The sequence below is a fragment of the Spodoptera frugiperda genome, chromosome 24 (assembly GCF_023101765.2).
Source record: "Spodoptera frugiperda isolate SF20-4 chromosome 24, AGI-APGP_CSIRO_Sfru_2.0, whole genome shotgun sequence".
In the NCBI taxonomy this organism is placed as follows: Eukaryota; Metazoa; Arthropoda; class Insecta; order Lepidoptera; family Noctuidae; genus Spodoptera; species Spodoptera frugiperda.
The window spans coordinates 5,845,749-5,870,731 of record NC_064235.1 but is presented as its reverse complement, the minus strand read 5'-3'; the positions used below and the strand labels follow the sequence as shown (position 1 = coordinate 5,870,731).

The 24,983-nt window shown below is 39.0% G+C and overlaps 2 protein-coding genes across 3 annotated transcripts in view; one reads left to right on the top strand and one right to left on the bottom strand.

Moving 5' to 3' along the window:
• Positions 1-24,983, bottom strand: part of LOC118278535 (1-phosphatidylinositol 4,5-bisphosphate phosphodiesterase epsilon-1) — a 95,778-nt gene that overhangs the window by 12,216 nt on the left and 58,579 nt on the right. Inside the window, exons 17-28 of the mRNA XM_050703398.1 lie at positions 24,710-24,832; positions 23,720-23,853; positions 23,050-23,148; positions 22,393-22,505; positions 21,857-21,981; positions 21,366-21,522; positions 6,666-6,796; positions 5,330-5,423; positions 4,193-4,288; positions 3,294-3,403; positions 2,412-2,557; positions 1,218-1,408 (exon numbers count right to left, since the gene is read on the bottom strand). Coding sequence (XP_050559355.1) covers positions 1,218-1,408; positions 2,412-2,557; positions 3,294-3,403; positions 4,193-4,288; positions 5,330-5,423; positions 6,666-6,796; positions 21,366-21,522; positions 21,857-21,981; positions 22,393-22,505; positions 23,050-23,148; positions 23,720-23,853; positions 24,710-24,832 — 1,519 coding nt within the window. The remainder of the gene's footprint in view (positions 1-1,217; positions 1,409-2,411; positions 2,558-3,293; positions 3,404-4,192; positions 4,289-5,329; positions 5,424-6,665; positions 6,797-21,365; positions 21,523-21,856; positions 21,982-22,392; positions 22,506-23,049; positions 23,149-23,719; positions 23,854-24,709; positions 24,833-24,983) is intronic.
• LOC118278537 (cleavage stimulation factor subunit 1) lies at positions 7,622-18,482 on the top strand. 2 transcript variants are annotated; one of them, XM_050703526.1, is made up of 11 exons: positions 7,645-7,876; positions 8,114-8,200; positions 8,716-8,819; positions 9,247-9,401; positions 9,814-9,905; positions 10,315-10,453; positions 11,058-11,218; positions 12,242-12,392; positions 13,167-13,260; positions 17,614-17,764; positions 18,231-18,482. In XM_050703526.1, exons 1-11 carry the CDS (start codon positions 7,800-7,802, stop codon positions 18,319-18,321), a joined length of 1,302 nt encoding a protein of 433 aa, XP_050559483.1. In that variant the 5' UTR covers positions 7,645-7,799; the 3' UTR covers positions 18,322-18,482. The 2 variants fall into 2 exon arrangements, with proteins under 2 accessions (XP_050559482.1, XP_050559483.1); XM_050703525.1 differs by lacking the exons at positions 17,614-17,764; positions 18,231-18,482 and adding an exon at positions 14,704-15,727 and having other exon boundaries at positions 7,622-7,876.

Below are 24,983 nucleotides of genomic sequence, written 5' to 3'. Positions count from 1 at the left end.
TTCACTTATGAATTATTTTGTGTTTAACTAATTCTTATAACTTGGTGAACAAAAATTAACAAAAATAAGTTTCATAATAGATTTTTTTCTGTTGTGGTTTGACATGACAACACGGAAGTAGGTACTGCAAGCTATTATTAGGACATTAGTTTCCCCGAAAATCAAATCGAAATAATTAAACTAACATCAATTTTTAATAACGGTAATATAATGACTTTTTTCTGAAACCAAATAATTGTAAATGTTTTGATCGACACAAAATATATATTTTGTATAAGATTGCACAATCTTACTATATATTTTGTGTCTGTCCTTGGTTACTTTATGTTCATTATCTAGTATAAGCAGAATTGTTTACCTATCTACCTCATATATAAATAACTTTCGGCTCAGGTACATCAAAACGCCTTGGTAAAAGTTCATAGCAATGTATAGTTTGAAGTTTTTGTAACGTTGTTTGACGTAGGAGCGCTACTTTATTTTCAGGATTGCGCAGATATGCCAAGTTTCTGGACCTTCTTAATTACAAAATATCAATTTTTAATTATGCGGCTTTATTTATTGCTAGGTACCATATTTATACAATATTTATTTGTACGGGTTACGACGTCCATACTTTGGTTTAGCCATGTCCTTTTTCGTGACTTTTAAAATTTAACATTTTTGGGTAGTTTGCATAGCAGTGCATTAAATACTATTAGATAATAAAGAAATTAAATGCTCATTATTTTGCTCAAATCGGGAATCGAATCTTAAACTTTGTGGCGACACATGCCATGCCATGACAGAAGTCGCACTTAGACGATCGATGGGCCAATCAACAGATGATGTCATAAATCCTACATCACACATATGAAGTTTATATGCGAATAAACATGGATAGAAAATCCCAACGAACAACAGTTGTGCATAAAGCCCGCCAGGCACGATCACCTCGCCTGGTCGGAGGATCCTCCTTTTCTTAGGGAACTTTACTCTCTGTTTCCCTAAAAATCTGTCTGTGACTCGAAACTAGTAGAGCTTTTCATTAATTTACGTGAGTAAACCGTGATTTTTAATTAATTCATTATTTTGCCCAAATCGGGAATCGATTCCTAAACCTCTTACTAAGTAATCACTAATCACCCTTTACTCAACTACCATAACAGTCAATCAAAATCACACATACTAAAACAAACTTTAACCCATACAAAATAAAGTCCATTTTTCTATCCTACCTGCACATATGTCACCATGTCACTCAGCTCCCTTGCGATCTGATTGCTTCTCTTTCTAGTAGGAGCGTGTTTGACGCTGCCTGATGTAGTTTCTGCGTCTCCCTCACTCCTGCGGAAACTCTGGTAGAGGGAAAGAGAGGTCCGACCGCATTTGTCCTCCATAGAGTTTAGGATTTTGTGTAGTTCTTTTTCTGGAAGGAAAATGTTTTTTTTTTGAGAGAAATCCGAGAAAGTATAGAAATTTTCAAACAAAATAAATAATTAAATTAATCAAGTATTAAATTCTGTGTGAACAGCTCCATGTACCTTGACCACAGAAGAGCTGTAATGTTGTAGGTTGTCTAGGAATGTTACGGGCACGCGGCGCGGCTGTTATAATGACGTATTTGTAAAGTGTCCAAATTAGCTCAAAGAGAATAATGCATTTTTTGGCCCTATTTCGCTCATTTTTCGTATATCGTCAGCCAAGACGATAACAAATAATAATATGTGGTTTAAATTAAGTTATAAGAGGTCTTCCCATACGGTATAATTTTACTTCGTCCAATTTGTGTTCCTTGTGCGAACTGCTAAGGAGTGGTATTCTTTGCGAATTCTGTGTTTCCTGATGGGTATAACCTGGGTGTCTTCAAAGCCCGAGTGAATAGGTTGCTTATGGGCAGACATGCTCCGTCGTAGGCCGCATCATCACTTACCATCAGGCGAGATAGCGGCCAAACGTCGACCCATAAAAAAGAATAAAAAAAGCGTCTACAGGCCCGCATCGCACGCATTCCGTATGACGTCATCAGTACGTATCGCATGTAGGTATTGCCGATGATGCGGTCCGTACGATGCGGATCAGTGGACGCAGTTGTATGAGTTTCTATACAAGACAAACTAAAATCCGTTGCGTGCGATGCGTACGATGTGGACCTGTGAACGCGTACCTTAAGGGTACAAGTTCTTAAATCAACGTATGTTTTTTTTACGTTTCCCATCATTTCTTTGACCTTTTTTTTTCAGGGGGAAAAATCATCCAATGACTTCTCTCGCCAGGGCAAAGCGAGAGGGAGTGACAGACTCTTACTGACTAAAAACCACCCCGTTCCTACTCCTGCTTTTCGAGCCGGAGCCCCGGTAAACCCGCTAGGTAGTCCGCAGCTCCGGATTTCTTTGACCTAACCATGCAGTAACCCATCCTGCTTAACTTACCATCCAACTCCTCATCGTCTTCATCATAGTCCTCATCGGAGAAGTACTCCGTGAGCGAGCTACCAGCAGACTGGTTGGACATGATGGAGCTGGTCCTGTTGCTCTGTTCCGGCAGGGAGGTGCTCGTGTGACGGATGCCGTTGGACCTGGGAGAAGAATGGAGTGGAGGTCATAAAAGAAGAATTTGGTAGGGATTAGAGTGAAAGAAAGAAAGAAAGAACATTTATTTTACGCCCAAAAAACTAAATGAAAACAATGACAAGTAGGTAGTTACTGTCAAAGTAAAAAAGAAACATTGACAAATAGGTACAGCAAAAAGAAATTGACGATGCATGTATTATATCTGCGGTGAAATGGGACCAGTTAAGCATGTGCTAGACAGGGCCTCGCGATGGGATCCTACTGGCCCCAAGTGACTCACAAGGTACAATTTAGTTGAAAGAGAAAAAAAAACAATCATTTATATTCTCCACCACGAGTACTAGGTATGCTATGTTGCTGTGGATGCGTTTGACATCAATACCAATCACACACAAAGCTTAGCACTGGCGGAAACGGACTCAGCTTAGCTATGTTTTTTATATGGAAAGATGCGTGCTATGGATGCTTGCTATGAATGCGTGCTATGGTGTATGCTATGGATGGCTCCCCAACTATCTTTACATCGCATACTCGAGCTGCGCATCGTCCTCGCACTACTACTTTGCGGTGGCGCATCTTCATAGCACATCTTGTTCGTATCAGTGGAAACGGTTACATAGTTTCAAAGCTTAGTTGTTACATCCTCGCAGCATACCTACATACATTGCACATCTGTGGTGGAAAAGCACCTCTACTTTCGAGCAATTGTCATAGCGTAGTCGGTTGCCCAGAATAAATTACCTGAATGCCGTAGACAGGACGCCGCTGTATCCTTGTGCTGAGCTGGCCCCAGTCAGACCCATGGTTGGACTCGATTCGATCGGGAGTAGCTTCTTGTTCTTTATTAGGACCTGGTGGGGAAACAAAAGCATTTAAAGAAATACTTGAAATAACAGTTTCATATAATTTTATTATAACTTTCGTGACAGTAGCAGCGCGACAGTCGCCGCGTCGTGTGTCGCGGAATGCTGCTCATGAATATGAGCCTCTAGCAGGGCTTGGAACTAGTCGAGTTCCTCGTCAAAACATTACGTGCCGATAACATAATAAATAACAGTTTTATATGTAGTTATAATACTAGCGATGCCGGCGCGGCTTTTTTGGTCATAGCGTGATGTTTTAGCCTGTGGCCTTCCTCGATTTCCAGCGCCAATGATTGTAGTGTTTTTAGGAATGGAATGTTTCTAAAACGTACTGGTTTATCAGAAATCGCTGTTGCCCAGCCTCTGTCAAATATGTAGCCTTAATAGTGTATACGTTGTCCACGGAAAGTGTAGAGGTGTACATTTATAGATGTAAAAGTAATATTTCTAGTAGTAGCGCTTCTTTCAAAACTTAATACCTCACACAGCAAAACTGTCGGCGGTATTTCCGAACCGATACGACCATCAAACCTTCAAAAAGAGAGCCTTATTAAAAGGCCGGCAACGCACCTGTAACTTATCTGGTGTTGCAGGTGTCCTTGGTCAGCGCTGAAAGCTTACCATCAGGTGACTCATCTGCTTGTTTAAAACACACACACACACACACAACGTCACGCCTTTTATCTCCGAAGGGGTAGGCAGAGGTGCACATTACGGCACGTAATGCCGCTATACAATGTACTTGTTTAAACCCAATTTAATAAAAGTAATACTGACCTTATATTTAAGCTGCTCCGGACTGGGAAGCCTCGGCTCGTCAGTGTAGTCGACTTCAAAGAGGAATGACGTCACCAGTTTCTCTCCGAACACTGCCTGGATGAAGACGACATCAATAGAGTATCAGCTCAAGTATGGGAGAGCCATGCTTCGGCACGAATGGGCCGGCTCGACCGGAGTGATACCACGGCCGAGCAGAAAACCGACGTGTAACAAACGCTTGCGTTGTGTGAGTGAGGTTACCGGACGCCCAATCCCTTTCTTCCAATCTTCGTAATCCCGATTCCCGAAAAAATCAAATTCCTAACCCCCAAAAGGCCGGCAACGTACTTGTAATGTCTCTGGTGTTTCGGGTGTCCATGGGCGGCGGCGATTGCTTACCATCAGGTGATTCGTCTGCTCGTTTACCGGCTTATAACATAAAAAAGACGATTTTGGAAATCCCATGCCTGTTTACATCAACCCCTTCTAAGTTTTAAGAAACTACGAAGCTGAGATAGTTGGCATTAAATGACATTTTGGTTTTAACCATTATTTAAGTGACACCTAACAGTATAAGTAAGGGGTTAGTTTAGATGCTACGTCATTTTTTTTTTGGGACAATTCTGCCCCTATCTTCCACAATCTCTCAAAACCGCTGCAACTCCTGTGCAGCAGGAACTACAATAGATACAACCATGAAAACACCGGAACACTGAAGTCCAGCGCGTCACAGGGACATGAATGACTGTCTTGGATCCCGCAAAGAAATTATTCAGAACATATTTTTTAAATACAGTAGAAACTCGATTAACTGGACTAATTATTGTCGTTGGACATTCGGATAATCGAAAATCCGGATAATCGAATTTATGAAGAAAAGCGAATTTTGTGCATACATATTATGTTGTACATACGATGTTATGTATTTAATAGAAACAACAATCACTTATGAATGAAAATCAATGTTTATTAATAATTGTTATGAGATAAATCTTCTTAGATTACATACCTACATACGTGTACGTTACGTTGCATAAATTCGACTTGTAGTTTTAATTTTAATATAACGAGTCGGTAGTCCGGATAATCGCGAATCCGTATAACCGGGAGCCGGATAATCGAGTTCCTACTGTAGTTAGATGATGAACAACCGACCTCAAATGTGCTGGCCATGACCTGTTGTTGCGGCAGGCTGCAGTGGTTCTCTATGCTCAGGATCAGAGGGTACGGAGACGCCACGAACGCACTCCTGAATGGTAACAAATAGAAATATTTATTTTAAAGTGAGATGATAGAAGATGCAGATAGTAGATGTAGTAGATAATAGAAGAGTCGTCGGCCACATCATCGCTTACCACCAGGCGAGATAGTGGCCAAGCGCCATTCTATTAAGTATAAAAAAAATATAATTATATAGAAATGTTATTGTGTCGGGAATTAGTGTGTTTTTCCACCAGAGATGTATGCTACGTTGCTGTAGATGCGTTTGGATTTCACCAATCATATTCTTTGGTACACATATGTAGCTTAGCACTGGTGGAAACGGACTCAGCTAAGCTATGTTTTTATGTGGAAAGATGTGATTTTCCACCAGAGATGTGCTATGTAGCTATGCTAAAAAGATGTAATAGCTAAGCTGTGAAACTATGTGACCGTTTCCACTGATACTAAGCTATGTAGTTGTGCGAGTAAGATATGCTATGAAGATGCGCTGCCGCAAAGTAGCTGTGCAAGGAAGATGCGCAGCTCGAGTATGCGATGTATCGATAGTAGGGAAGCCCTCCGTAGCACGCATACATAGCACGCAGCAATCCATATAAAAACATAGCTTAACAGTGCTAATTAAGCCAAGCGCATCCACGGCAACGTAGCATAGCACAGCTCTGGTGGAAAAGCACCAATAGACTATGTCGGTATCAGACTTTCGTTATCTAACAGACTATCATCCTACCCACTCGCACGAAGCGCTTCGCTTCAAGCTTCCTTGTGCGAACTGCTAGGGAGTGGAACTCCTTGCCGGAGTCTGTGTTTCCTGATGGGTATAACCTGGGTGTCTTCAAGGCCCGAGTGAATAGGTTGCTTATGGGCAGACGTGCTCCATCGTAGGCCGCATCATCGCTTACCATCAGGTGAGATAGCGGCCAAACGTCGTCCCATCAAATATAAAAATAAAACGATAGGGTCCATACCGCCTAAAACAGATTAAACAGTACCTGGTTGACAGAGCTTCGCTCCGTAGCGATTTTTGAAAAATAGATGGCGTTAGTCGTCGGTTATGAAGAAATTATTAACTTATTGCCTGTATCTTAGGAACCGAGCTTTTCTTGGTCCTGGAACCTAAAAATAAAACCTGGAAAATAAATCGATTTTTTGACTCGAAAAACCCCTAATCTGTAACTTTCAAGAAAATCGTTGGAGCCGTTTCCGAGATCTTGATTCTATATATACAAGAATTGCTCGTTTAAAGGTATTAGATAGATGTAAAACCAACCTAGCAATAGTTTCCACCACTCTCCTGAACGGTATCTTGGTGGTGAAGGTGTGTCCGTGGTATATGACGGGGCTGCCGTCGTCGCCGTCCCAGCAATCTAGCTCCACACATCTACAGCCAGTCAGCAGTACCTGGGGACAAAGAGCAATGTAAAAATAAGTAAGTATAGCTTAATTACATGAAATAAGGGAGATTTTACTATTTTTTTAAGGTGCTGACGGATCACCTGATGGTAGGCAATCGCTACCGCCCATGGATACCCGAAACTGAGGCGTTACCAGTGCGTTGCCGGCCTTTTTAGGGGTTTAATATATCGCACGTAGTATTTTTTTATTCCGGGACAGCAAAGTAAAATTACTGGACACGAGACAGCACACACAACTAGTTGCAGACCCTAAAGTCACAGAGGAACCCATGTTTAAATTCATTTAGAATATGTTACGATTATGGTAATGAAAAATCTAGGAATCAAACCAAGCTTGAACTTGCTTTACAGTGAAATAAGCACCCCTTCAACCAAACATTTATTTAACTTTGGTTGAATAATCAAATGGGATATTTGTATTAAATCTCATAATTTCATTTCACATCTCTACCGTAAACTCATTGATCTGCCTCAAACGTGTGTAGTAAATTGTAAACCGTAGAGTAAGCACACGCTTAGTATTAGTAACATTTCATTAACCCCTGTGCTCATCCCCTTTAGTAATTAAGTCGTGTAGATAATCTCATAGCTATTTAAACCAGTATAAACTGACCGTCCAATGTGTGGAATGATTATACAAAGCGAGACCATGTTACACTGGTCTTTGTGGTCGATGAGTGCTACCTTTGAAGTTCAGCGTAATGTAAAGGGATTATACGCATGCGCGCAATTATTGATTAGGACTCCCCTTCCCTTTGAAACCTAAGGTCATTCAACTAAACTCAGTTACTGTAAAGAACTTTAGTCTGTCTGCGCTCTTGCCCGGTTTTAGTCGATTTTTACATAGCTGCTTAAAATCGCTTAGTCAAACCACACCTTTTGGGCATAGACAAAAGATTTAGAAATGTCACTGTGTTGTCAAACTTAACCTGGAAGAGTTTGTTTGTTTGTCGGTTGTTTGAGCATTTAATGATTTAAAACTAAACAAAATGAAGGATACACCAGGAGAAATTGATACTAGAAATGTCGTCAAGAATCGGGAGCTGCTTTACCGCATGATAATAAGGTAATTCATGTTAATTTTTCGTTGTTTATTATAACTTAGTTCATCGTAAATTTACTATGCAAATATTTTTGCTGTAACTACAAAACAATAGCATATAATCATAAATACTGTACTTTTATCTTTAAACTTGTTTATTCTAGTGTTAAAATAGCACCATATGTTACAATTTATAGGTTAAATACGTTTAATTTAGGTTAAATTTAGTTTAGAAAAATACATTGTTATTTTCTTTTGCAGTCAATTGTACTACGATGGATTCCAACCTATTGCCGCAACTTTGGCGTCAGCAGTTCATGCTGATCCGCCATGTCCACCCAGTGACCGGTAAGTCTTAAATTCCAATCAATTTCGACAATAGTGGCAAGTCTGTCTAACTAGATTGGCTTACTATGCAGATTTTATAGTGCACAAGTGTGTGCGTAAATATAGGTGTACTCTCTGTTCTCTTAGTCTCAGAACCCGAATGGGTTGGCAGACCGACACAACTGGAGAAATGTCAAGCATAGGAATAATGGGTGAATCACCCCCAAACTTACTGATTCTGGGCCAATAATGTGACACTCACCACATTCATGGTAACCAAATCAGAAAGAATGTTCACACATTATAATGAATAACAGCATATATTGTGAGGAGGTTCCTGTCTCTGAAGCCCTAACCACCGGTAGCTTGGACGATACGCCTGCTACTGGTCGGCTCCTATTTTTATTTTTTTAAATGTTATTTTGTTTTTATATTTTATAAGTAATGTTTAAAAATATATTTTTAGAGAATTTTTAATAAATATATGTGATAATAAATAAAAATAAATAGCTAATTATGATGTATGTTTCTCCTAGACTCCTGAATCTAATGATGGTGGGTCTGCAACACGAGCCGGACCGCAAGGACAGGCTCGCAGCTTCCAGTGGAGCTGAACATCTGCTCGGAACTACTGGATTTGGTGAGTAGACATATAATGTCCATCGTGGGCCGCATCATCACTTACCATTAGGTGAGATAGCGGCCAAACATCGGTTCATTAAATGTAAAAAAAAATATGATGAGTTTATCTGCTACTCAATGTAAACATTATTCTTGATTTTTGTTATTACTTCTTGATTGCATGGTTGGTGTGGTAGCTGGGTAACTGGCTGCTGTGCAACATGTCGCAAGTTCGATTCCTGCACAAAGCAACTCTTTGTATGATCCGTCATTCGATGATTGAGGGAAAAGTTATTGGATGATATTCCCCCCTTAAAAAAAGAAAAAAGTGTCAGCTATTAGTTTTATTAGAGGCTTATACCAAGTCATCAAAAGAGTCTAGTAGCCCTTCGACTGTCGGTATTATGCAATTTTTCTTTCACACTTATTTTTCTCTCCCTCCCCAGACTTGGAATATGAAATGGACGCCTCATCCCTGGCCCCGGAGCCGGCTACCTATGAGACCGCCTACGTGACGTCACATAAGATGGCTTGCAGAGCTGGTGCCTTCAGTGCTTGTGGGCAGCTGGTCGCTACCGGATCTGTCGATGCTTCTATTAAGGTATTACGGAGCTGCGGTATTCAAAGCTATGCTTTGGAACGAGCCTAGCTTCACTGAAGGACAATTCAATTTGATGTCTCAAAATTAGGTACCTAATTAAGGATTAATTGAAATAAATGCATTGACTTTGCGGACTACCTAGCGAGTTATCGGGGTTTCTGCTCGAAAAGCAGGAGTAGGAAACGGGGTGGTTTTTAGTCAGTAAGAGTCTGACACGACCTCTCGTTTTGCCAAGGCGCCAGAAGATATTGGATAATTTTCCCCCTCAAAATAAAGGCCTTTGCCGGACACACAGAAGTGGAGGAAGAACACACTGATAGCTTAAGATAATTTGTTTCATGTCCGAATAAAAAGGCTATAAATTTATGCCTGGGGTTCGGCGAAAATTTACAATTTTTTATGTTTGTCATAGATTCTGGACGTGGAACGTATGTTGGCTAAGTCAGCACCTGAGGAAGTGGACCCAGGGAGGGAACAGCAAGGACACCCTGTCATCAGGACATTGTGAGTATTCGTCGCACCTTTTATCCCCGAAGGGATAAGCAGAGGTGCACATTACGGCACGTAATGCCGCTATACAATGTACAACCACTTTTCACCATTTGTGTTATAAGTCCCTTGTAATAGGGGAGCCTATTGCTATACTGAGAGATACTATGGCTGCAAAACTCAAACCAAACGTAGTAACGTGCTCGCAAGTCGCACTGCATGATTTGAGGTACGGTAATTCCTACTTTAACAGTTTTGTTTAGTTTCGCATGGAACACTGAAACTCAGATTCCGTTCGTGGCCCTAAAATTGTCCAGGAAATGATCAGTCTGAATCTGGAAACCGTACTATAGTCGCACTTGCGACCACTCGACCATCGAGTCAGTATAAATAATAATAATATATTTTTTTGCCCTTTCCCTAGATACGACCACACAGACGAGATCACAGCCCTGGACTTCCACCCTCGCGAACAGATACTGGTGTCCGCCTCCCGAGACTGTTGCATCAAACTATTCGACATCACTAAGGCGTCCGCTAAGAAGGCTTATAAATCTATCACTGTAAGTAACTATTTTATTTAATGAAATATTGACTTTAATTTACGCAGGAATAGACAGATTTGCATTATATTAGTGTGATTTTCCACCAGAGATGTGCTATGCTACGTTGCTGTGGAAATGTTTGGCTTCCACCAATCATATTCATTGGTACACATAGCTTAGCACTGGTGGAAACGGTGTCGGTTAAGCTATGTTTTTTGTATGGAACGATGCATGCTATGCATGGCATCTTCTTCGTATAGCTTCATAGCTTAGTATCAGTGGAAATGTTCGCCCGCTTGTTATTATGCATGAGAGTGCGGGTTCGAAACCTACCAACGGCACGTGCCAATGTGACGTTTTCTGAGTTACATGTACTTTCTAAGATTATTTACACACCCCTTACAAATGGTGAAGGAAAACATTGTGAGAAAACCTGGTCTTAATTTCTGATTATAAGTATGATATCGCCAACCCACATTGAGCAAGCGTGGTGATTAATGCTGAAACATTTTCCGTGTAAGAAGAGCCTTTTGGTCAGCAGTGGCCACTTATAGGCTGTTGATGATGTTTGAATTTAACTATAGTTTTAAAATACATTAATAACAAATACTCCTCCACCCAGGACGCAGAACAAGTGCTATGCGTGGCGTTCCACCCTCTAGGCGACCACATAATAGCGTCTAGCACCCAACCAGTGATCCGGCTGTATGACGTCACCACTAGTGCCTGCTTCGTGTGCCCCATACCTTCGCATCATCATACTAGACAAGTTAATTCTATACAGTAAGTATTACATTTCCTTTTTTTAAGGGAGGAAATATTGAGGCGGAGACAATGGAACGCCATTTATCTTTTTTTATGGAACAAGCCCGCCACAACCTCCCATACCGCTGCAACTCCTGTAAGCCAGGATCTACAGTAGATACAACCATGAAAACACCGGAACACTGAAGTCCGGCGCGTCCCAGGGACATGAATGACTGTCTTGGATCCCGCAACGAAATAAATCAGAAGATATTATTAGAGGAGAAGAAAAGAAAACGGTAGTTTCCACTTCCCTCGGTGAATTTAATGCAGGAGACAGAATGACTTAAGCCTTAAGGCACAAAGAGACTCCACAACTGGGAGAAGCCCAGTCGCCAAGCACCACGGAAATTTGACTTAAAACTAAATGGGTCCTATGTGTGAGCTGTTATACTTGCTTCCAATAATAGGTATTTATCTTAACAAATATAGACACTAACTTAAAACCGTGGGGTAGCTTAGAACAGCCTTACCCCCCTACTGTCTTCCTGATTAGAAACGGACCCCCAATTGCTACTGATCTAACATACCTCTTTCGCTTTATCAATAGTTATTAGTGTTTCTATGCATGCTCGTCGGTATTTTTTTTATGAAGGGGGGGGGGGTGAATTCTCTAATTACTTCTCACGCCTTGGGTGAGGCAAGAGGGAGTGTCAGACTCTTAGTATGAGTTTGTTATGAATGTAGCTATCTCTTTAACTGTCTATGTCGCTTCGTCAAAGAAAACAATCAATATCCATTGTTTTCATCGCATCGTGCGTATTTGTAAACCACTTTATACAGAGTACGGAGCTATGTAGGTTGTATAACATTGCTCAGTGATCGACCATTCTGACACAATTGTAATAGCAGACTAAGGCGCTTGGTCAGAGGATCCTCCTTTTCTTAGGGAACTTTACTCTCTGTTCCCTAAACAAGAAAATTAGGGAAAGTCATTGGTGGCGAAACGGAGTTTGCCGGGTTTGCTAGTTATATTAATAAAATTTATCTCCCCACGTTTAGATTCTCCCCGAACGGCAAGTACTTCGCGAGCGGCAGCGCGGACGGCTGCGTGAAGCTTTGGGACACGGTGTCCAACCGATGCTTCAACACGTTCATCAATGCACACGACGGCGCCGAGGTCTGCTCCGTCGCTTTTACCAGGAATAGCAAGGTATGGGAACGTTTTTCGACTGCACTGATCACTTTGTGTGATCCACAAATTGTTGTTTCGGGTCTGAGTGTCATGTGTATGTGAACTTGTATGTTTGTAAACGCACCCACGACACAGGAGACAATCCTAGTGTGGGGCAAAGTTTATAAAAAAATATTGTCTCTTTATTTATTTATTTTAACGTTTGTAGTCAGTGCTGTGGGTTATATGGCTATAAACCAAATATGATGATGACTGCACGGTTGGCGCATTGGCTGGGTAACCGACTGCACACTCCACTAGAATTTTCTCCTGTGTCGTGGGTGCGTTTACAAACATACAAGTTCACATACACATTGGTGTTTGGACTTTAAAAGAGACTATATGACTTCTGAGTTTGTTTCGGCATTTCTTCTCAGAGTAGTCCGATAGGAAATGCCGGCCTCATCTAGCTATTTGAAATATTGACGTGTAAAAGTGTTATTTTATAACCTATTTACAGAAATAAATATCATTTATCATTACACCCAGACCCGAAACAATAATTTGTGGATCACACAAAGAGTTACACGCTACACGTTGCGCGGCAGCCGATTGCCCAGCCACCGCGCCAACCGTGCAGTCTAATTAATTATTCAATATCAGCGCGACAATCGCCGTGTCGTGTGTCGCGGAATGCTGCTCATGAATATGAGCCTCTAACATGACTTGAAACTAGTCGAGTTCCTCGTCAAACAGTTACGTGAGTAAGCCGATAACATAATAATTAATGGGCTTTTTATGTTTTATTTTCAGTATTTATTGACATCTGGATTGGATTCGTCCATTAAGCTTTGGGAGCTTGCCAGTAGCCGATGTCTGATTCAATACACCGGCGCGGGAACTACAGGTAACATATTATAAAGTTTAAAATCTGATTGAAAAAGAGTAACCTATGGAGTTTCTTGCTCGTTCTTCTCCATAGGAATCTACACTTTGGAACGAGCAAATAGAGCAACTAGAGGACTGACCGACAGACAGACGTTATTAATATTATTATATTCGCTTTGACGTTCAAAAGTGCCTTCCTGGTCTAATTGATATAAATAATTTTGACTTTGACTTTGAAAATGTTATTTTTTTGGTATAAGTCGGTAAACGAGCAGACGGATCATCTCGACACCAGCAATTTATACTACGCTAACTCGAAGTTTAGGTAAAAACGTTTTTTTTATGCCAAATTGCTTAAAATGTGTTTTGTTTTTTTTTTTTTTTTGTAAAAACTTTGCCCCACACTAGGATTTTCTCCTGTGTCGTGGGTGCGTTTACAAACATACAAGTTCACATACACATGATGCCCAGACTCGGAACAACAATTTATGGATCACACAAAGAGTTGTTCCGTGCGGGAATCGAACCCGCAACACGTTGCACGGCAGCCAGTTGCCCAGCCTCCGCGCCAACCGTGCAGTCAACACATTTAGTGTTGATAAAAATTTTGAGGTATTACTTTATACTATCGACAGAGGTTAGTATTATGTGTTATTATGGACTATTAACGTATGTTAAGTATACAATGTGATAGGGGTGAGACTTCTAACCCGTTAGGCTGAGTACTACATCTAATTTTATCGACAAAAAATAATAATATGGGGGGTTGAACCCCCTCCCCCTCAAAATTATGGCTATTACAGCGCGCTTGATACTTTATGTGATATCAAAGGTTATATGCGTCGTAGAAACAAAAGAAAAACGACAAACGATAGCTTCATATGTTTGATAATGTTTTGGTGAGAAAAAAATCACTAGTTTTCAATATTTTCTATTGGGGGCTTAACACCCCATATTTTTTTTTGTCGATAAAATTAGATGTAGTACTCAGCCTTAACGGGTTAGAAGTCCCACCCCTATCACATTGTATAAATATGTTTTATAGTAATACGCTAGGTTTTTTTCAAAATTGGAGCCACTTTGGTCAAAGTCTCGTAAACATCCACCCGCATTTACTCCAGTTAATCCGTGATCATGGCGCTTGCAACAGTGCCGAAATATTGGAAACTCATCAAAATTAATAAACATGGTAAATATCCCGTCATAAGTTCTATTAATAGTACTTTGGTCAAAGTCCGTGCAACACTACGCTAACTCTAATAGTTAGCGTAGTTTAGTGCGTTCGTGTGTATACTTGTTCGTTTGTAAAATGAACGACTTAGCGACTTTTACGTAGTAAATACTTATGTGTTAACGTATTAATTAGTTTATTAATGGTACGTTGACTATTTTTTTTTGTAAGTACATGTTCCTTATAAAAATATTGAAATATGATTTCAATACATTATACCTATTGTTTTAGAATCGTCGCCATTACTTGCTGAAATTCATGATCCTGAATTCGTGACTGAAGATAGAACACTGACACCTGGAATCGATACATCCGCCCAAGAAAGTCTTCCTGATTCGCCTATGGATAACGGCCTCGAAAATACAGATTCAGTATCGATAATATCTACTCCATGTATTGACTATTATGCAGTTTCGACCCCAAAAATTACAAAACGTAGATCAAAAAGGACTGATGTGGGTATTGAACTTGAAAGTGAATGGATAACTAGAAAGAGAAAAAGTTTGTGTAACACAGGATTGGAGTATACAACGTCAAAAGGAAAGACTAAAGCAGCAAGGAGTATTAAAGACAGCTGTGTGAATTGTCGTCTGCAATGCCATAATAAAATAAGCGACGAGGTTCGAGTTAATCTGTTCGAAAACTTCTGGAGTACAGGTGATCACGCAAAACAATGGGAACTTATAGCCAAATATGTGATACAGAAAAGCAAAAAGACTGCCACTAAAGTTGACAATGAATCTAGTCGTCGATCACACACTTTGTATTATCATCTGCCCATAAATTCTGACAATGGAATCACATTACAAAAAGTTTGCAAGACAATGTTCTTGAATACATTCGATATTAGTAAAGATTTTGTTTATACTGCAATACGTAAAAACCAAGAAATCAATGATTTTACTGATGTTACTGATGACAGAGGAAGACATAAAAACCATAGATGTATAATTTCAAATGAAATGAAGCAGAGTGTCTTAGATCACGTTAATTCATTCACCCCTATCGAGTCTCGCTATGTTAGAAAACGTACGAGTAAAAAATATTTAGATAGTTCTCTATCTTTTTCGAAAATGTTTAAATTGTATGTTGAGTGGTGTGATGATAATAATTATAATTGTAGAGTACAGACAGTAAGACAGTATAGAGATATAGTTAATGCTAATTTGAAGATAGGCTTTCGTTTACCAAATAAAAAAGGTAATTTAAAAAGCTAAAAAACCCGACTGCGTTTCTTTATAACATGAAAATGAAAAAACACTAATACAAGAAAAATTTAAGCAGTCGGGACCCATTCTAAATGTTATGAAGACTTAGTGAGGGCACATACGGCTGGCTTTCTAGAATGGGTCCCGACTGCTTAATTTTTTCTTGTATATGTGTTATATATGTACGTACGTTATCGTAATCGTATCGTATACTATATGTATTTATTAGCTGCAAAAATGTTTAAAATTAAGATTAGCCACCATTTTATGGAAAAGGGATATACTCAGAATGAGGGCGACTCAGTTCATTGCTTTAATAGAAAAGACTGCAAGAGGTAGAGAGGTATATTCGCCAGATGAATAGTATTCACTAGTGCGATGGGTAAAAGTCAATGGAAATCCTTATACTGTGTAAAACATGATATTTGATTTCAAAAGTAATATAAGCAAAAAAAAAATTGGACTAAAAATATAAATAACGATAAAATTATCTAGAATAAAATAAAAAAAAACTGTTAAATAATTACATCTTATTATTTAAATTATGTGATTTATATTCATCAATTGGAAGTTTATTTTTCTCAGAATAACAATATTGAGTGCAAGCTTCATTTAAATATATCTAATTATGTTTGAGTTCTTAATGTTCGTTTTTAACGTTCGTAGTGCATAGGAAGTGATACTAACATAGATTTAAGTTTTATTTACTTACAAGTTTTTGTATATGACGTATATAATATATGTTAGTTTAAGGTATATAAGATTGTAAAGGTTTAAATAAAAAAAATCTTATTATGTGATTTATATTTACCAACTGAAAGATTTTGTTTTTTGCTAAAATTATCAACATTTCGTGCAATTTAGATTAAAACGTAATTATGTTTGAGTTCATAATACTTAATTACAACTTATAATATTGTTTAATTTATGTGATTTATATTCACCAATTGAAAGTTTTTGTTTTCTCCGAGTGCAATGTTGTTTTGAAATTATAATTATTCGAAGTCGAATTGTTATTGATCTGATCTCTTATAGTTAATTAATAAGTAAGTACTTACCTATAATAAACTGTTTACCTTCTTCTAATTTTGTTTTATTTAAGTATGTATCTAGGTACCTACAAATATTACGTAAAGTACGCTTTTTTGAGTTAGCGTAGTATAAATTGCTGGTGTCGATCTGATGGTAAGCAATCGTCGCCGCTCATGGACACTCTAAACAACAGGCGTTACAAGTGCGTTGCCGGCTTTTTGAGGGTTAGGAATTAAAGGCACGGCTCTCAGGCCGAAGCTTTTTTTTTATGAGACATATCGAGTAATCGAGCAGACGTATTACCTGATGGTCAGCAATCGCCGCCGCCCATGGAAACTTGAAACACCAGAGGCTTTCAAGTGCGTTACCGGCTTTTTGGGAGTTAGGAATTTAAGGGTTGTTGTTCGGGAATGGGGATGGGGAAGATTGGGAAGGGGGAATTGGGCCTCCGGTAACCTCACTCACACAACGAAACACAACGCAAGCGTTGTTTCACGTCGGTTTTCTGTGAGGCCGTGGTATCACTCCGGTCGAGCCGGCCCATTCGTGCCGAAGCATGGCTCTCCCACACTTAAATAGCATGGGCGAAGTTTGCTCTGTTTGTGTAGGTAATTTTACACCAGTTGATCCTGGAGCTGCGGACTACCTAGTAGGCTACCGGGGCTCCGGCCTGAAAAGCAGGAGTAGGAACGGGGTGGTTTTTAGTCAGTAAGAGTCTGACATTCCTGGGAGTGAGCGGGAGAAGTTATTGGATGATTTTCAACCCTCAAAAACCAGATATTCTACTTGATTTTAAATATATTATTCTTGTATTCCCATAAAACAACACTCCTTTTATTTTAAAATATTAAGTTTCGCATAATCACCGCCTTTTACTAATTTCTCATTTTTAATCCCCAAGGTAAGCAAGAACACCACGCTCAGGCAGTATTTAATCACACTGAAGATTATGTGATGTTCCCTGATGAAGCCACCACTTCACTCTGCACTTGGCACTCCCGTAGTGCCAGTAGGTGCCAACTAATGTCGCTGGGACATAACGGAGCTGTCAGGTGAGTGTTAAAAGTTAATCACCAGTTTGAGCAATTTGTTAGAGTTAATCACCATTTTGAGTAAACGTTGATTTACTGTTCATACTCAGAGTCGTTGAATGGTTACTTATCCCAGTCCTTAGTAATTGTTTTCGAAACAAAATCGTTGCTAAGGAACAGTTTGAGTAAATATTAAATGTTTCTGAGTACGACAGTTAGTGTTTATTGGTATTGAACATAATTTTTACTAGTATCGAGAAATTTGAATGGTAATCCAAATAATTAATACTTTTGTGTGAATAAGTTGATATCCAATTCAAATCAAATCGAAACTTTAAATTAAAGAAGAAGAAACATAACGCCCAATAAAAATAAATAAAATATAAATTAATCTTCGATCAAACCAATTTTTAATCACTGACTCAAGTAATTATTAATCACCGATCCAAGCAACAACAAATCACCAATTCGAGCAATTCCTTTCCAGATTCATAGTGCATTCGGGCACTGCACCGGCGTTTTTGACGTGCAGCGATGACTACCGAGCAAGATTTTGGTACAGAAGAAACACTCATTAACATTGGGCAGTAGAATCTTATGAAAGCGATGATGAATAAACATAAAACCATTTGAAAATATCATTAAAATAGCCATTTTTAACAGTTTATTTAATTGGATGTTGGGTAAAGGGTTATTGAGGGTTTTGGCTTTCAGATATACAGTTTGGAATGAACACCTTTACTGACGAAAGACCATTATTTATTTCTTTATTTGTTACCGTTTCAAAAGTAACTATTAATGGTTACTAAGGAATAGTAAAGTATTCATTAAAAATGTTACCACCAATGCACTCAGCATTGGTAGCTAAGCTATGTTTTTTATATGGAAAGATGCGTGCTATAAATGGCTTCCCTACTATCGATACATCGCATACGCATCTTCCTCGCACAGCTACATAGCATAGTATCAGTGGAAACGGTCACATAGTTTCACAGCTTAGCTATTACATCTTCGTAGCATAGCTACATAGCACATCTCTGGTGGAAAATCACTGTAACCCTTATGTCAATGAAATAAAGATCAAATTCAGTTAAATAAACTGTAAAAAGCTTCAATCAAAATTTCAAATGGTTTCGCAATTCATCGCTACATAAGATTCTACTTATTTGTCTAATCATTTCTCAGGAAATGGTGGACGATTATTCATAAGACTTTAGACTTTAAAATATAGGGAATATGGAAAATGAAACATGTATTTAGTTAGATACTTATGTATTAGACATGGTATTTTTTGTCACAAGTGCAACTATCGAGCAGGGAGTCTCGGGTTCAATTCTCAGATGTAGCAAAGTTTATGACTGCATGGTTGGCGCGGTGGCTGGGCAACCGACTGCCGCGCAACGTGTAGCGGTATCGATTCCCGCACGGAGCAACTCTTTGTGTGATCCACAAATTGTTGTTTCGGGTCTCGGTGTCATGTGTATGTGAACTTGTATGTTTGTAAACGCACCTACGACATAGGAAAAATATTTATTAGGGATTTTCAAAAAGATTGATTAATAGTAAAATTGGTTTCATGAAAATTGGAAATACATGTCTAATATTTTAAGATATCGAAATATTTGATTATCTTCCCTATTATTATAAACATAAGTTACATTTTTATGTAATAAAAAATTGTATTGAAGATGTTTCTCTAGTAAAACTATGTATTTAGAGTGACTGGTAATTAGTGAACGATATTTAAACACGTGATTGTACTCATGATTGCAAACAACTTTCCCAAAGAAACTTTTTTTGTATAATCATTACTTTTATTTTTATCACAATAACAAAACAACAAAATTTCGTGCGCGCCTCTTTTCGCATGATCAGCTGTTAGCAGCGAGGCGCCCGCGCCCGCGTTATCGGAAGACTAGGTATTTTGGAACTTTACGCGCGCGTGCTAATGAAATTTAGTTGTTTTGTTATTGTGATAAAAATAAAACTAATGAGTATACAAAAAAAGTTTCTTCGGGAAAGTTGTTTGTAATCATGAGTACAATCACGTGTTTGAATATCGTTCACTAATTACCAGTCACCCTATATACATAATTATTATTCTTACTCTAAGTATATCCATATAAACATTTTTAAAATCTTAATTGTCTGTCTGTATGTTTACGCACTTTTTCTAGAAAATAGCTGTACTCTATGTAATCAATATTATATTCAATAGAAACTAAAATAATTTTCACGCGGCTTGCTTATACCATTTACGAGTATACTCGACTGATTTCGAGCTTGACCGGAGCCCGTAATGTAAGATGAGTAAGTTGTAAACATTATCTAATGCATTATAGTTACTTCATATTATATTAAGTATTCTATAGTTTTTTAACTTATATCAGTGTATTCGTTAGCAATAATTGCATTTTAGTAAAAGAAATATTACTCTGTATCCGTATTTTAACTTGAAATATTAAATGTCTTCAATGTAAATTGTGATTTATTTATATTCACCTAAATGATTTAAAAATATAATACATTTCTGCTGTCACCATCGACCTACACGACAGCACTTCCATCCCCATCATATAGATGGTTGGCAGGCCACAACTGTGCGCTTCTCACGAAACTTTCTGCCTCGCACAGCAAAACTGTGGAATGAGCTGTCGTCTGCGGTATTTCCGAACCGATACGACCTTCAAACCTTCAAGAAAAGAGCGTATTCCTTTTTAAAAGGCTGGCAACGTACCTGTGTCTCCTCTGGTGGCCATGGGTTGTGCTAATCGCTTAACTTCAGGTGATCCGTTTGCTCGTTTGCCCCCTATTAGGAACGTGCACGATAGCAGCGCCACTTGTAATAACTAAAGGGGAACTAGGTATGTCAAATAATATCAAGTGCTTATTATTATTTTTTTATAAAATAAGTAAATAGAAAATATGTGCAAAGAAATTAAATAGTATTTTATATATATTTGCTTAAAACTATATATGTGTTATTATAAAAACGGTTTTGAGCAGTAAGAAGAGAAATTTTATAAGTGAAAATTCGAAATTACCGTATGACAAACCAGCTAGATCTAGTAGACCAGATAATTTTTTTATTTATTATTATTTTTAGTTTTTTTTTTTTATGAAACACAAACCAAACTCCGGTAAACGAGCAGACGTCTTACCTTCACCTGATGGTAAGCAATCGCCTTCGCCCATGGACACTTGAAACACCAGAGGCGTTACAAGTGCATTGCCAGCTTTTTAGGGGTTAGGAATTTATGGGTTGTTGTTCGGGAATCGGGGATTGGGAAGATTGGGAAGGCGGGAATTGGGCCTCCGGTAACCTCACTCACACAACGCAAGCGTTGTTTCACGTCGGTATTCTGTGAGGCCGTGGTATCACTCCGGTCGAGCCGGCCCATTCGTGCCTAAGCATGGCTCTCCCACACTTATCTTATGGTATTCTTGGATAGTGGTCTTGTAATGAATTGACAACGCTGAAGTTTTACTGAGCCCCTTTTAGTTTACATTTCTGCCGGAGCATGTGCTGCCATCGTTTATTCTATCGCCTCCATACACTTTGCTCGCACCCAATACCGTAAAAAAAGAACTTGACTACAAAAGTTAGGGACTATTGACTGACCTGACTATACAACTCGACAGACGACTCTCCCTTCAATTGGTGGCCGGTCAGGTAGGTGTTGTGGCTGCTAGCGATGTAGTACTGCGACAGTGGACCCGTCATATCTTTGGATATGGACTTGTGTACTTCTTCCTCTTCTGATGATGTCGATGATTTTCTGTGAATGATTGGAGTGGTTTAGGTTTTGAGTTTTTGGCTTTTGTCTTTTGACTGACTTTGACTTTTAACTTTGACGTAGCTTTTGAGTTTTGACATTGACTTTGAGTTTAGAATTGGATTTACGCTATTGACTTCGGAATTTTGACCTTGACTTTTGACTTTGTCTTTGACTTTGAATTTGACTTTTGACTGTTGAGTTATTGGCTAAGATTTGACTTTATGATTTTGACTTGGGAGTTTTGACGGGTCTATTAAATACTAGCTTTTTAGCTGTCGACATTCCGACGTTTACTTTCGACTCATGACTTATTGACTTTTAAAAAATAACTTACGATAAAAAATTCGCTCTCATCTGTTCAGGCACGAAGGCGTAGTTGTCTTTGTCCGTCAAAAACCTGACAAATCCTTCAAACGACAGACAGTTGTCTGCTCGTAGCCCAGGATCTGGTTCATGACGCTAAAACAAAAATAAAAACAATTTAAAAATATCTGCTTAGATTAAAAAGATACAATATCAATGTCCACTGTATCAATCCGATGGTTGACTCTGGGCATCCACTACATGTCATTTTTATGGTATAAGCCGGTAAACGAGCTGATTGATCACCTGATGGTAAGCAATCGATACGGTCCATAGTGCATTGCCAGTCTTTTAGAGATGAGGGATTAGGGGATTAGGGATTGCGCGTAGGCTCCGGCGCGTAATGAGATGGTTTTTATTCAGTAAGAGTACTGACACTCCCTCTCGCTTTACCCAAGGTGGGAGAAGTCATTGGATGATTTTTTTACCCTTAAAAAACATCTTCGTCTCAACGTGGACGTTTTCTGGCTGGTGATGATTATGTCGACGGTAATATTATTATCTTACCTGTATAATATCTCTTAATTGCTGTTCAGTCTTGATCTCGTTCTGCCTCGTCTCGCAGAACTTGCCCAGGGTAGGCAGAGATAGTACTCGCCCGCTTACGTCCGGACAGGCGCCTGTTATAATAAAATAATACTATTATTAGGTATTTATCTTACGTTTCCTTATTTTAGTTAGCCTTCAAAATAAGTTAGTTCTTTTTTAAGCTGTGTTAAGTGTCACACGACTTCATGATCCAGGATGGATCATAAAGCAAATGCAAAGGGGAGATGTCATAACGTGATTTCCCTTTAACATAATGTGTAACACTTTACCGGGAGCGCAGGACGTTACAATCCACGCCCCTTTTTATTTTCTATTTTCCATCATGCAGTCTTGTACTATAAAAATGTCGAGATTGTAATGTGCTACTTTCTGAGCGCTTATAACCTATATATAGGTACCTTTTAACTTATAATATCGTTGGACAGGTCCGATTTATTTGTCACAGTGCACAATTAAATTATGGCATCGCCTCTTTATTCTTGCTTCATGCATCGTACCATAGATATACATAATTATATATCATAATATAATAAAATAAATATTTCTGTGCATCCTACACAAAATTGGGACTATAGCATTTTTACTAGAATAAAATACTCAAAATATTTGTCTCACCCGGTAACGCTGCCGCAGCAAGCAGGTCGAATGCTTTCTTCCTACCCACTTTGTCACTGGGTGGCTCTAAGTCTAAAGATCCATTTCTTGTTAGGAGACCTGAGGAAAAAAAAGATAAATATTTTAAATTTCAACATTGTAAGACTGTTCTCCTGTATTGTGGGTTCGTTTACATACATACAATTTCACATACACATGATATCAAGACCCGAAATAATAATATATGGATAATATATTATGGATCACATAAAGAGTTGATCCGTGCGGGATTTGATGGCAATAGGCATTAAAGTATATATTAAACGTTGCCCCACACTGGGCTTCTCCTGTGTCATGGGTGGATCTGAAATAATATATGGATCACACAAAGAGTTGATCCGTGCGGGATTTGATGGTAATAGGCATTAAAGTTTTTTTTTAAACGTTGCCTTACACTGTGCTTTTCTCCTGTGTTGTGGGTGCGTTTACAAACATACAATTTCACATACACATGACATCCAGACCCGAAGCAACAAATCGTAGATCACACAAAGAGTTGCTCCGTGCGGGAATCGACTACCTGGTGCACGGCAACTTAGCCCAGCCACCGAGTCCACCATCCAGTCAATCACATTGAAAAGAACACCTTAATATCACTAACATAGAGTTTACTTTCAATAAAAATTCCCACCTGTTCTAAAAATGCCTCGACTTCGAAACAATTCGGGTGAACTTCGGCTTTTCTCGGCTCCGAATAATGACGATCGATTCCTCGGGACAGCTAATTGGTCGAAAATGTCGCGAAGCTCCGATCGCATCACCAAACTGAGGACAAATAATATTTATTTACCAAGGTAGACTCTCGAGAAAGAGGTCATGTGTGGGAGAGCGAAGCTTCGGAACGAATTGGCCGGCTCGACCGGAGTGATATCACGGCGTCACAGGAAACCGACGTTAAACAACGCTTGTGTTGTGTTTCGTTCTATAAGAGAGGTTACCTGAGGCCCAATTACGCCCCTTTCCAATCTACCCAATTCCTGATTTCCCAACATCCCTTAAATTTCTAACCCCCAAAAAGGCCGGTGACGCACTTATACGCCTCTGGTGTTGTCCGTTCTGTGGTTAAGGAACGTGAAGCTAATCCCACAGAATTTAATACTTGGTTAATTTCTATTTTTTTTCGGTTTTCGTTGAAATATTTAGTTGTATTATGCTTCTGTGGACGAGTTCTACTTGTAGTTTCATTTAAATCGTTTGGGTTATCTGTATACTGTACTAGTACTACCCGGGGAACTCCGTTTCGCCATCAATGATTATCCATTTTTCTGCTTTTCTCTTAAATTTTCTTGCTATAAACCTCACAGAACCCAAGACCTTTCCAATGAATGCAAAACCATGGAAATCAGTTCGTGAGTTCTGGAGTTATAGCGTCAGGAAGGAAAACCCGACTTATTTTTATATGTATAACTAGCAAACCCGGCGAACTCCGTTTCGCCTCCAATGATTTACCCTATTTTTCTGCTGTTTCCTTGAATTTTTTCCTGAATTTTCTTTGCTATAAACCTCACGGAGCCCGAGACCTTTCCAACGAATACAAAACCGTGGAAATCGGTTCGTGCGTTCTGGAGTTATAGCGTCAGGAAGGAAAACTCGACTTATTTTTATAAATTAAAAAGTCTACCTGAAACTCCTGAAAAGCGTGACAAAGTCCATGAAGTCCAGTTGCGTGTCGTACCCCACGGAGCCTGTTCTCAAATGTTTCAGGTTCTCCCAAAATCGTTCGCTGGTTTCCAGTCTTCTTAAACTGAAACAAGTACATAATTATTGAGGTGCACGGAGATCAGCTGTAAACTTGTGTCTGCGCACACAGATGTACTTTATGGGTTATATGTTAGGTCCATGAAGTCCAGTTGCGTGTCGTACCCCACGGAGCCTGTTCTCAAATGTTTCAGGTT

What these genes read in the sequence shown, in the direction of transcription:
- LOC118278537 (XM_050703525.1), top strand. Translation starts at nt 7,800, where the DNA reads ATGAAGGATACACCAGGAGAAATTGATACTAGAAATGTCGTCAAGAAT. An exon ending in CCATGTCCACCCAGTGACCG is followed by an intron (nt 8,201 to 8,715) that starts GTAAGTCTTAAA and finishes TGTTTCTCCTAG; the next exon opens with ACTCCTGAATCTAATGATGG. An exon ending in CTGTCGATGCTTCTATTAAG is followed by an intron (nt 9,402 to 9,813) that starts GTATTACGGAGC and finishes TGTTTGTCATAG; the next exon opens with ATTCTGGACGTGGAACGTAT.